The sequence below is a fragment of the Theropithecus gelada genome, chromosome 6 (genome assembly GCF_003255815.1).
Source record: "Theropithecus gelada isolate Dixy chromosome 6, Tgel_1.0, whole genome shotgun sequence".
Taxonomy (NCBI): domain Eukaryota; kingdom Metazoa; phylum Chordata; class Mammalia; order Primates; family Cercopithecidae; genus Theropithecus; species Theropithecus gelada.
In genome coordinates, this window is record NC_037673.1 from 119,178,599 (window position 1) to 119,191,840 (window position 13,242).

Genomic DNA, 13,242 nt, shown 5'->3' on the forward strand with positions numbered 1-13,242 from the left:
GCTGGGAATATATATGACCATAGCATAAGACAGAAAGCAGTAAGCAATAAATAGAGGCACACGTAAAACTTAAGGATGTGTATAATAATCACCTCAAGTCAGGCTGGGAGCTTTCATAAGAGGTTGAGGTTTCTGACCCATGACAGACTCCAGACTTTCCATAAGGTGGTGGAGTGCAGGACAGGGAATGTAACTATGTGCTCTTAAGAATCATCCATTGATTTTCCTATCATTTTTCTAGACCTTTTGACTTATTGTGAAAAAAATTATGTGGCTCATGATAAAATTGGAGTGAATAGCAGACGATAAATTATTCAGGGCCCTTTCATTATCTAGAGCTGCAATCACTAAATAGGTAACCACTGGCCACATGTGGCTAATTATATTTAAATTAATTAAAATTAAATAAAATTTTAAAACTCAGTTCCACACACCGGCCACATTTCAAGTGTTCAGGGGTCACAGGTGGCCAGTAGCTACTGTATTGGACAGCACAGATAGGGAACATTTCCATCATGTCAGAAAGTTCTATTGGACAGTTCTAGAGAGATCTGAGAGACAGTATGTGTCTCTCGCCCACCAATACTCCATCTCGCCCTCAGCCTGTGTGCAATCCAAGCCTAGAGACTGGTCCCCAAGCTCTACCACTTTCTACAGAAGATTTAAAAACTGGTAGTGCCAACAGAAGTCATTTAGCCTAGTCCCGCCAAGAAAGTGCTGTGGTAATAAAGTCCAAGATTCTGTCACATAAGTCGGGTCAGCAAGTCGGCGGCGAAAAGAGGGTTACGTCCCAGACTTGCTGGGAGGAGGCGGGACAAAGGGGCGGGGCGAGAGCCTGGCTCTCCGGGTGGGCGCTGTCAAGAGGCCGGGGGCGGGGCAGAGCGCGGCTGGGCGGGGCCTTGAGGGGCCGGCCGGGGGCGGGGCAGCTGGCGGGTCGGCGCGGGCCCAGCCGTGCGTGCTCACGTGACGGGTCCGCGAGGCCCAGCTCGCGCAGTAGTCCGGGCGAGCGAAGATGGCGGCCGAGAGGGAACCTCCTCCGCTGGGGGACGGGAAGCCCACCGACTTTGAGGATCTGGAGGACGGAGAGGACCTGTTCACCAGCACTGTCTCCACCCTAGAGGTGAGAGCGCGTCGCTGTGGGTGCTGCGCTGCGTCGCTGTCGCTCGTCTCACCTTTCCCCTGCCCTGACTTTTCCCTCCCCACCCCCCGGGTTTGCAAGGACCGTCTAGGGGTGACACCTGTGACGCGAGCCCCACCTCCGGTGCCCGTCAGAGGTCTGTGTCGGGCTGAGCGCAAGGCCTCCTCAGGAGAGCAGCCTGCGACCCGGGGGTGCCGACCTAATCCTCTGAGGGGCCGGGACCGAACTGAGAATGGCAGCGGCCCTTTCCCAGCTCAGCTGGCCTTCCTCGGTGTCACTTGCACCTCCTCCTCTTCAAGCCAGGAAAGGGCTTGCTCTGCATCCCAGTAAACCTCCACCGAGCTCTCCGGGGGCTTCAGTAGCCCTTTTGGAGAGGTGCTCGCTTTTCCTTTCCCGAGGAAGGGTGTGCCGCTGCCAGGGGAGTGCAGTGAAGTGAGCGCTGAGGGGCTGAGGGTCTGTGGGAAATGAATGGGTGCCCTTTCCCAGGAATGGCTCTTCACGGACTGAGGTTCCTCTTGAGGGAGCTGCTTTCGATTTGGACTAATTAGGTAAATGCGTTTGCCTGTTTTTGTTTGTCTTTAGTTCCTAGACTTTTAAAAGGTCATAGTGTTTATAAAATGTAAAACTGAAGGCAGGATTAGTCCAGGAAACTGCTGTTTTGTGTGTGTGTGTGTGTGGTTTTTTTTTTCTAAGTTACCTAGGGAGAAATAGAAACAGATGTCCACTCCTTTTTCCTCTTTTCTCGCTTGATCAGCGATCTCTGAAGCTGTGTGTTCCTGTTTTTGTCAAAGGAAACACCCTCTGTAAACTTAACTGTATTGGGCCCTACTATATCCAGTTCACATTTGAATTGCTTTGCGTTTGATGAGAGCACCCACACTTCACAGCCTAATTTTAAGTGTGTGTATGTGAATTAAAATGTACGAAATTTCCCAGAGGATTGTTTACCGTGGGCTGTACTTGCTTATGAAGTACTTTTAATAAGCTTTCTTGGCTTGTTCAACTCTGCACCCAATCAATTGGAAATTACTGTAAAATATCCATTATCTGAAATTCAGTTACCTGAAATTGGAAACCCGGAAACCGTTTTCAGCACTGATCACATTCTGCTAATTGCATGTGCAATGTCCCAGCCAAACCCCACGTCCCCTCAGGTTATAGGCTTCCTGTAGCTAGTGTTAGTTTCCTGATCATCTTTGTGTCTCTCACAAAATTTTGAACATGTGTATTAGGTTGGAACAAAGTAATTGCGTTTTTTGCCATCCCTTTTAATAGCCAAAAGCCGCAATTACTTTTGCACAAGCCTAATAGTAAATGTTTACCTGAGTTAAAACCAGCACCTCCTAAAATTAATAAAAATTACTTTGCAGAATATATTTTTGGGGATTAGTATCCTTTTAGCCCTTTATACTTACTATACAGCTACTTTAACATGTACATGTGTTTTGAAAGTGTCTGCAGGATCCTAAGACCTGTATTCCTTTTGGAGGATACAGTTTTTCTACCAGCGAGAATCAGAACAAACTTGATTGACCCTAGTGTGAACTAGAATACTGTGAAGGCTAAGCATTCTGTTGGGGGTCTTTTAGAGTTGAGTAAAAAGAACTATAATCTGTATTTCCCATGTGAATGGAACTTTTTTTTTTTTTTTTTTTGAGACTGAGTCTGGCTCTGTCGCCCAGGCTGGAGTGCGGTGGCCGGATCTCAGCTCACTGCAAGCTCCGCCTCCCGGGTTCACGCCATTCTCCTGCCTCAGCCTCCCGAGTAGCTGGGACCACAGGCGCCTGCCACTTCGCCCGGCTAGTTTTTTGTATTTTTTAGTAGAGACGGGGTTTCACCGTGTTAGCCAGGATGGTCTCGATCTCCTGACCTCGTGATCCGCCCGTCTCGGCCTCCCAAAGTGCTGGGATTACAGGCTTGAGCCACCGCGCCCGGCCAGTGAATGGAACTTTTTAAAAACCAGAGCGTTATATCCTTTCTTCCGTAAGTCTGCAAAGTTTGTTTATGAATAATTTATCTTGGTTAACGCACGTGAAAGTTGTAAACACATTTGTTTTTGATTGTTCATCTCAGCCCCTTATTTAATATACTCATTTAGGTTACTGATTTTCAGAAGGTGGTGTGGCTATGAGATTTGTAAAGTCAGATTTTTTTTTTCTTTTCAAATTTGGAAAGAATATATAGCAGTATTTCCTAGTATACCAAAACTGCTTTAAAGGAACGTTCTTTCAGTGCTTCACTTTTCTTTTAAACAGTGCTTCTCAAACTGTGGTGTGGCTGAGTATCCACAGTATTCATCTTTAAAATGCAGATGGCTGTGCCTCACTGGAAACAGCATGTTTAATAAAGTGTTCTAGATCCGTGTTTTGCAATCTTTATAAATAGGGATCTTGTTGAAGTGCAAATTCTGATTCTGTAGGACTGAGTAGAGCCCGATATTCGGCATTTTTAATAAGCTTTCCTGATATCAGTGCCTCTGGTGCATAGACAACATTGAATTGCAAGGCCCTGGGTAATTCTGATATAGATCATCAGTTCTAGAACACTATAATTTATTCCTCCTATTTGGCTGTAATTTTGTATGTTAACCCATTTTTGACTATTGGCCCCTTCCCAGACTCTACTAATCACTTACTTTCTACTTCTATAAGATCAACTTTTTAAACTTTTAAATAAGTTTAATCATTTGAAGAGTTGCCAGACTGGTTTCCCAAAATGGGATGAGTTGGAGGCACTTTTTTAAAAAAATTATTTTATTTTTTCAAGTTCTGGGGTACTTGTGTAGGATTTGCAGGTTTCTTAATAGGTAAATGTGTGCCATGGTGGTTTGCTGCTCCTATCAACCCATCACCTAGGTATTAAGCCCAGCATGCATTAGGTCTTTTCCCTAATGCTCTCCCACCCTCCCCTGACAGGCCCCAGTTTGTGTTGTTCTGAGTTGGAGGCACTTTAAACAGTCTGAGGTTAAAGGCCTAAAGAACGAAAGTGCAAATAATAAAGGAGAAAAGAGAACTGATGTAATAACAGATTAAAAGATAATATTCAGAATACTTATAATGCCTCCCTTCAGATGATTCTTAGGGGAGGGAATAATAAGTTTATTTCACTTAAGGATATGTTATATCAGTGAAGATAGCATTAGGCAGCTAGGGATGCTGGATGGGCTAGAGATGTAGCTTTGGGAGTCTATCTTAAATTTATTGAAAACACTAAACCGGGATCTTTGTGGAAATCTAGCCCTCCTCTAGTGGAGTGTATGAACCAACAGAAGTCAGTATAATAAATACAACCATGTGAATAAATACCTGCCATACCAGGTGATATATGTGTAATTAAATATCTGCACAAGGTACAGAAACAGGTGATATATGTGTAATTAAAATATGCATAAGGTACAGAAACAGTATAGAAGACTGGAGTGACTTGATTGCGTGGAGATGATCTTTGAGGCCCTAAAAGTGGTTGAGAATTATCAAGAGAAAGTAGATTAAGACAAGAGACACTTTTGATAAAGAGGAACTGAGAACAAGTTTAATATCTGCTGTTCTAACACAACAGGTAGTAAAAGTGTATATAACTTGTTTTCTTTTCTTTTCTTTTTTTTTTTTTTTTGAGACGGAGTCTTGCTGTGTCCCAGGCTGGAGTGCAGTGGCGCAATCTTGGCTCACTGCATCCTCTGCTTCAGCCTTCCAAGTAGCTGGGATTACAGGTGCACACCACCACACCTGGCTAAATTTTGTATTTTTAGTAGAGACGAGGTTTCACCATGTTGACCAAGCAGGTCTTGAACTCCTGACCTTGTGATGTGTCCAGCTCGGCCTCCCAAAGTGCTGGGATTACAGGCCTGAGCCACCGTCCCCGGCCTTGTTTTCTTAATTCTGTTTTCTAATCCTTGGGCCTCCAACTTTAAATGTATGAATTTTTTGAAAATTTCAGTATGAATTATCTATGTTTCAGAGGGAAAAATTTGTGAACAGGTATTTAAATGCATTAAGCATGGAAAATTACTAGAAAGAGATTTGTGAAGAAGCATGATTCTAGTTGACCACTTTGTCTTGAAACCTTTAAATATAAGAAGTTTTGAATGAATTATTTTTAGATCCTATAAAAATATGTTATTCTATGAAGTTGCTTGAGAGAGGGATGCTCAACTTTTCTTGAAGAGATTTTCTTAGCCTCTTTCCAGCCTCTGGCAACCACTGATCTGTTTTCTGCCTTAAGTTTTGTCTTTTCTAGAATGTCATATAGGTGGAATCATACATTATGAAACTTTTAGAGTTTGACTTTCTTTAACTTAACATAAAGCATTTGAGAGTCATTAAGTTTGTTCTGTGTATCAGTTGTTAATGACAGTTTGTCTGTTGATTAGCCGAAGGACATTTCAGTTGTTTCCAGTTTGGGGTATTTATGAATAAAGCAATATAAACGTGTACTTACAGGCTTTTGTGTGAGCATGAGTTTTCAGTTTTGCAGCGTACATACAAAGTAAGGTGGCTGGGTTGTGTGGTAAATATAAGCTTAACTTTAAATAAACTGCCAAACTATTTTCCAAAGTGGCTGTACCATTTTTCATTGCATCAATAATGACTAAGAATGACAGCTTTTCCACATCCTTGTCAGCACTTGTTATTAGCAGTTTTAGTTTTAGGCAGTGGTGAGCTTAAGGCTGGTCTTGCTAACAAGAACTGCATGTTACATTTTTAGGAATTTTATGAACTAGTTAATACACCGCCATTATTACGAGTTAAATACAATGAATTTAAAATTAAATATATACATATGTAAAGTTTATAAATGTATAAAATTTTTATTAATGTTATAAATATGTAAAAATAATAAATATACAAAACTCCTCACTAATTCCTTTACTATATTTCCCTATTACCTATGCTCTTGAGATTAATTATGTCTGTATGGTGGAAAGTACGTCTTCCCAACTCTACCACAGAAATCAGCAAAAGCTAAAAATCTGGATCTTCTCCTCTGCAGATCTGATTGCTAAACATTTGCCAACACACCACTGACTTTTAGCCATTCTAAGAGGTGTTTAGTGTTACCTCATGCCTTTAATATATATTCCCTAATGACTAATGTTGCTGAGTATCTTTTTATGTACATAACATCTGAATATTATCTTTTTTGGTTATGTGTTCTTTTACAACTTTTGCTTATTATTTTATTTTAATTTTATTTGAGACAGAGTCTTGCTCTGTCGCCCAGGCTTGGAGTGCCGTGGTGTGATCTTGGTTCACTGCAACCTCTACCTCCTGGGTTCAAGAGATTCTACTGCCTCAGCCCCCTGAATAGCTGGGATTACAGGCCCCACGCCCAGCTAATTTTTGTATTTTTAGTAGAAACAGGGTTACACCATGTTATCCAGGTGGGTCTCGAACTCCTAACCTCAGGCAGTCTGCCCGCCTCAGCCTCCAAAAGTGCTGGGATTACAGGTGTGAGCCACCGCGCCCGGCCTATTCCATACCTGGCCTATTTTATTTTATTTTATTTTATTTTATTTTATTTGAGATGAAATCTCACTCTGTTGCCCAGGCTAGAGTGCAGTTGGTACAATCTGTGCTCACTGCAACCTCTGCCTCCTGGGTTCAAGAGATTTGCCTTCCTCAGCCTCCCTAGTAGCTGGGATTACAGGCGCCCACCACCACGCCCAGCTAATTTTTGTATTTTTAGTAGAGGTGGAATTTTGCCATGTTGGCTAGGCTGGTCTTGAACTCCTGACCTCAAGTGATCTACCTGCCTCGGCCTCCCAAAGTGTTGGGATTACGGGCATGAGCCACTGCACCTGACCTGTTTTGCTCGTTTAAAATACTGAATTTTGAGAATTATTTATGTTCTGAATTTTTTTTTTCCCGCAGTCGGTGACTTGTGTTTTTTGTTTTTTTGTTTTTGTTTTTTGTTTTTGTTGAGATGGAGTCTCGCTCTGTTGCCAGGTTGGAGTGCAGTGGTGTGATCTCAGCTCACTGCAACCTCCGCCTCCCCTGTTCAAGCGATTCTCCTGCCTCAACCTCCCGAGTAGCTGAGACTACAAGCACGCGCTACCGTGTCCAGCTAATTTTTTGTGTGTTTTTAGGAGAGACAAGGTTTCACCGTGTTAGCCAGGATTGTCTCGATCTCTTGACCTCGTGATCCACCCATCTTGGCCTCCCAAACTGCTGGGATTACAGACGTGAGCCACCATGCCTGCCTGGTGACATGTGTTTTTGTTCGATTAACAGTATCTTTGTCAGAGCAGATGTTTAACATTTTGGTAAAGGAAAGCTGTCTTTTCTTTTTTTATTGATAGTATTTTAGATGTCACATATATGAAATCCTTTGCTAACTTTAACCCACGGTCACAAAGGTTTTGCTTTTAGTTACTTCCAAACGTTTTATAATTTTACATTGTACATTTAGGATTCATGTTGAGTTAATTTTTGTATAAGATATGGGTTGACATTCTTTTTTTAAAATACAAATATTTAATTATTCCAGCACCATTTGTTGAAAGTCTAGCCTTTCTTTATTGGGCTGTCTTTTTCAGAAATGAACAGACCATGTATGTGTGGGTTGACCTATTTCTGTATTGTTTCATTCATCTATTGAGAATCCTTTCCCAGTCTACACTGTCATGATTACTTAATCTGAATCTTGAAATCAAGTCGAATGACTCCTCTGACTTTGTTATTTTAAAACTTGCCTTGGCTATTTTAGTTCTTTTGCTTTTTCTTATAATTTTAGAATCAACTTGTCGATTTCTACTGAAAAATCCTGCTGAGATTTTATTTTATTTTATTTTTTTTTTTTTTGAGACGGAGTCTCGCTGTGTCGCCCAGGCTGGAGTGCAGTGGCGCGATCTCGGCTCACTGCAAGCTCCGCCTCCCGGGTTCACGCCATTCTCCCGCCTCAGCCTCCGAGTAGCTGGGACTACAGGCGCCCGCCACCACGCCCGGCTAGTTTTTTTGTATTTTTAGTAGAGACGGGGTTTCACCGTGTTAGCCAGGATGGTCTCGATCTCCTGACCTCGTGATCCACCCGCCTCGGCCTCCCAAAGTGCTGGGATTACAGGCTTGAGCCACCGCGCCCGGCCTCCTGCTGAGATTTTAATTGGGATTGTGTTGAATTAATAAATTAGTTTCAGGAGAATTAACCCATTAACAATATTGAGCCTTCAAGCTAAAAGCATAATCTCTCTATTTATTTAGTTAGATCTTACTTGATTTTCTTTCACTGATGTTTGTAGCTTTTAGCACACGGATCTAGCATATATTGTGTTATGTGCTAGATCTGTACGCTGAGTATTTCATAGTTTTTGGTGCTTTTGTTTCTTTACTTTCTGTATTTCCCTTTGGTTGCATGTTGACCCTGTATGATAGCAACTGTTCTAAACACTTACTAGGTTTAGTATGTTTTTGTAGAGTCCGATGATTTTCTATGTAGATAATCATATTGTTTGTGATTGGAGTTTTATTTCCTTCTCTCAGTCTTTATACCATTTTTTTTTTCTCTTGTCCTAATGGCTGGGTAGGACCACCAGTGTAATATTGAATAAAAGTGGTGATAGTGAATATTCTTTCCTTTTTCATGATCTCGGGATATAAGATGTTATCTGTAAGGTTTTTTTTTTTTTAATGAGCTTAATCAAATGAAAGGTTCTCTTCTGTTTCTAGTTTTCTGAGAGTTTTTATCCATGAATGGATGTTAATTTTGACAAATGCTTTTTCTGCATTATGATAATCATATAGTTTTCTTCTTTAATTTATTCATAAGGTAGATTATATTGATTTTTTCTTTTTTTTTTTTTAAGCCCTACCCTTAGAATGATTTTCAAACTGATTCAAAAAGTTTGAATCAGCATTGCATTCCTGGGATAAACCCCACACAATCATAATGTATTTATCCTTTTTATATATTGCTGGATGCAATTTGCTAGATTTTGTTTAGGCTTTTATGTCTATGTTCATGACAGATATTTGTGTTTTCTTTTTCATATGTCTTTGGTTTTCATATCAGAAATGCTATCTTCATTAAGTGATTGGGCGAGTGTTTCTTCTTATTCCATATTCTTGAAGAGGTTGTATGGAATTAGTCTTACATCTTCCCTCAATGTTGATAGAATTTACTAATGAAGTCATCTGAATTGTAGTTTTGTGTGTTGGAAGCCTTTTTTTTTTGTTTTTTGAGACAGAGTCTTGCTCTGTCTCCCAGGCTGGAGTGCAGTGGCGCCATCTCGGCTCACTGCAAGCTCCGCCTACCGGGTTCACACCATTCTCCTGCCTCAGCCTCCTGAGTAGCTGGGACCACAGGTGCCCGCCACCACGCCCGGCTAATTTTTTGTATTTTTAGTAGAGACAGGGTATCACCATGTTAGCCAGGATGGTCTCGATCTCCTGACCTCGTGATCCACCTGCCTTGGCCTGTGCTGGGATTACAGGCGTGAACCACTGTGCCTGTGGGAAGGGATTACAGGTGTGAGCTACTGCGCCCGGCCTGTGGGAAGGCTTTTAATGACAAATTCAATTTTTAAAATACAGGACTACTTCATGGTAAACTTTGGAAGTATGTATCTTTTAGGGAATTTATCCATTCAGTCTCAGTTGTGAAATTTATGGGCATACTGTTTGTCATAGTACTTATCCTATTACCATGTTTGTGGAGTTTGTGGAGGGTAAACTTTTCTTTTTATTGATGATACTGGTAATTTACATCTTCTGTCTGTTTATTTATGTATTTTGATTTGGTAGAGGTTTGATATCCTCTTAGGATCTTTTCAAACAATTAACTGTTGCTTTCATTGATTTTTTTCCCCCTATTGTTTCTGTTGTGAATTTCATTGATTTCTGTTCTTTGTTTTCTTTCTTCTGCTTGCTTTGTGTTTTAATTTGCTGTTCTAATTTTTTTTATTAATTTTTTTTTTTTATTTGTAGAGACGGAGCGTCATGCTATGTTGCCTAGGCTGCTCTCAAACTTCTGGCCCCAAGTGAGCCACTTATCTTGGCCTCCTAAAATGCTGGAATTATAAGTGTGAGCCACTGCACCGAGCCTGGTTTTTTAGTTTCTTATTAAAGTAGAAGTTTGGATCATTGTCTTGAGACTTTTTTCCCTACTCTTGCTGTTTAGCTATGTATTTCCCTCTAAGCACAACTTTGGCTACATTCCACAAATTTTGATACTGTGTTTTTGCTTTCATTCAGTTTAAAAATAATTTCTAGTTTCCCTTGTGACCTCTTATTTGACCTGTGAGTTATTTAGAAGTATATTGTTTAATTTCCAAAATTTGAGGATTTTCCATATAGCTATTACTGATTTCTGGTTTCATTTGGTGATGGTAAGAGAATGTTTTATGCTTTTCATTTTTTTAAGTTGTTAAAGTTTGCTTTATGGCCCCAGAACATGTTCTATTATGATAAATGTTCTGTCTGTACTTTTGAAAATAGTATGTAGTCTGTTTTGTTGGGTGGAGTGTCCTATAAATGTTAGGTCAAGTTGGTTGATACTTTTCTGTCTTTCCCTGTTACCTATTTACTTGTTTTATCGATTACTGAGAGAAGAGTGTCGAAGTCTCCAAGTATAATTGTATATTTTTAATTTTTATTTCTTGTTTTAGTTCACTTAGTTTTTCCTTTATGTATTTTGAAGCTCTTTTGCTACATAGATGCTTAGGATTGTTTTGTCTTCTTGGTAAATTGACCCTTTTATCATATAATGTCCCTTTTTATTGATGATAATATTTCTTATTCTGAAGTTTACACACTCTGATGTTTAGCACAACAGCTTTCTTGTAGATCGTCTGCATGATATATCTTTTTTATTGTTTTACTTTTAACTTATTTAATATGTCTTTAAAGCAGGTTTTTTTTAGGCAACATATGTGTAGTTATTTTTATATCCAGTCTAGCCATCTGTGTTTCCTAATGGGTATGTTTAGGCTATTTATTTAATTATTGATGTGGCTAGATTAGATCTACTGTTTTATTTGCTTACTGTTTTTCTCCTCAGTTTTTTCCTTTTCTCCTTTCTTGTGTATTACTTTATGTTTATTAGTATTTCATTTTATCTACTGGATATTTGTTTAATATCATTATATTTAAATATATATTTTGGTGGTCGCCCTGCAGCTTAAAATATACACACCTGAGTTAGTAGTATACTTCACGTAAAATGCTAAGCTTTACAACCACATAGATTCATTTACCTTCCCTCCTTTATGCTTGTAAGTCATTGCTGCCCACACCAATAGCATAGTTTTGCAGTTGGCGCCATCCTCAGGAAAAGTCAAGACAGAATACAGGAAAATATGGCAAAACGGATCCTTGTAAGGATGGGCTATTTTTTACATTTTGGCTCCCTCCTTAGTCTGCCTGCTATTTTTTTACTTTTATATTGTTGCTTTTTGTATTCTATCCAGAATTTTTAGTGTCAGTCTGTGGGGGAGGGAGGCTTTAGTGGTCCTTGTTGATCTTGTTTGGAATCCAAAGTGCCACTTTTTAATTGAAGAGATACTAGCAAAAAAATCTTAAATTTTTTTATCCTGCTACTACCAGGTGATGGTGTGGGAGAATAAAGGAATATTCATTTATTAAGAATACAGATGTCTACTCAGTTGTATATCTTGGACAACTGTAGTTCTGATCATGCAGAACCTGTGCCACAGGCAGAGAAGCCATCAGTATTCTTTCCCACCATCACTTTCTCATTTGGCAGTCACTCTCCATATTCCTTTCCATCCACTAGAAAGCAGCTCTTTTCCTATTCAGTAGGAACCTGGAAGAGGCATGGAGAGGCAGAACAAAGATAAGTAGGTTTTTACAACCTTTAAAGAGTGACAGCTCTCTTGGCTGGGTGTGGTGGCTCACGCTTGTAATCCTAGCACTTTGGGAGGTCAAAGCAGGTGGATCACTTGAGGTCAGGAGTTTGAGATCATTCTAGCCAACATGGTGAAACCCCGTCTCTACAAAAAATACAAAAATTAACTAGGCATGGTGGTGCGTGCCTGTAGTTCCAGCTATTTGGGAGGCTGAGGTAGGAGAATTGCTTGAACCTGAGAGGCAGAGGTTGCAGTGAGCCAAGATTGCATGACTGCACACCAGCCTGGGGGACGGAGCAAGACTGTCTCAAAAAAAAAAAGAAAGAAAAAGAGTGACAGCTTCCTGGCAGTTGAGCAGGGCACTCCAAGCTACTGATTGTTGGACACTCGAAGGAAGTAGATTCCTCATAGTCTCTCCATAGTGATAGGACTGCTCCCCAGTAGCCTCTACTTGAGTTGCCCACTGCCCACATCATTCCCATTGTGCAGTCTGCTCTTGGGCTCTGGACTATGAGGTGAAAAGGTTGTTCTTGTTATATAAACATGTTTGTTTTTCTTTCTTTGTTTCTGGTGTCAGAACTATGAGTCCCCAAGGTATTAGCAATATGAGCATTCAGTTATGATAAGAATACATCATACATTGCGAATAGTTTACGTGTATTGTAGCTGTATTATATAATACATGTATTATAATCTTTACTTCAACGGTCATGTCTATTTTAAAGAACTTAAGAGGAAAAATAATCTGCTTTATTTATTCAGATATTTGCCATTTTTGTTGCTTTTCCTTTACCCAAGGTTTGCTCTTGTAATTTTTCTTTTTAGCATAAAGAATTTCCTTCAGCATTTGTTTTTGAGCAGATCTGTTGGTGATGAATATTCTTAATTTGTACTTCATCTGAAAACTTTATTTCACCTTCAGTCCTGAAGGATGTTTTCACTGCTTATAGGTTTCTGGGTCAATAAGTCTTTCAACACTTTGGAAGTATTCTTCCACTGCGTTGCAGCCTTTGTGATTTCTGATGAGAAATCCACAGTTGTTTGAATTGGTATTCCCCTGTGAAAATATGTTGTTTTTCTCCAGCTGCTTATATTTTTCCCCTATAGCTTCTGTTTTCAGCAGTTTGAATCTAACGTGTGTAGGCATAGTATTCTTTGATTTTAGCCTCATTGAGGCTTGCTGAGCTTCTTGAATCTGTACATTTATATCTTTCACCAAATTCGGGAAATTTCAGCTGCTGTTTCTTTAAGTACTTCTGCAACAATCTTTCATCCTTCCTTCTGGAACATTTTGATATTGTCCCAT

General features: G+C 40.0%; 1 protein-coding gene across 1 annotated transcript in view; it reads left to right on the top strand.

Moving 5' to 3' along the window:
• Positions 1-954: 954 nt before the first annotated feature.
• Positions 955-13,242, top strand: part of SNX2 (sorting nexin 2) — a 52,473-nt gene continuing 40,185 nt past the window's right edge. The window contains 1 exon segment of the mRNA XM_025387396.1: positions 955-1,120. Coding sequence (XP_025243181.1) covers positions 1,013-1,120 — 108 coding nt within the window. The 5' untranslated portion in view covers positions 955-1,012.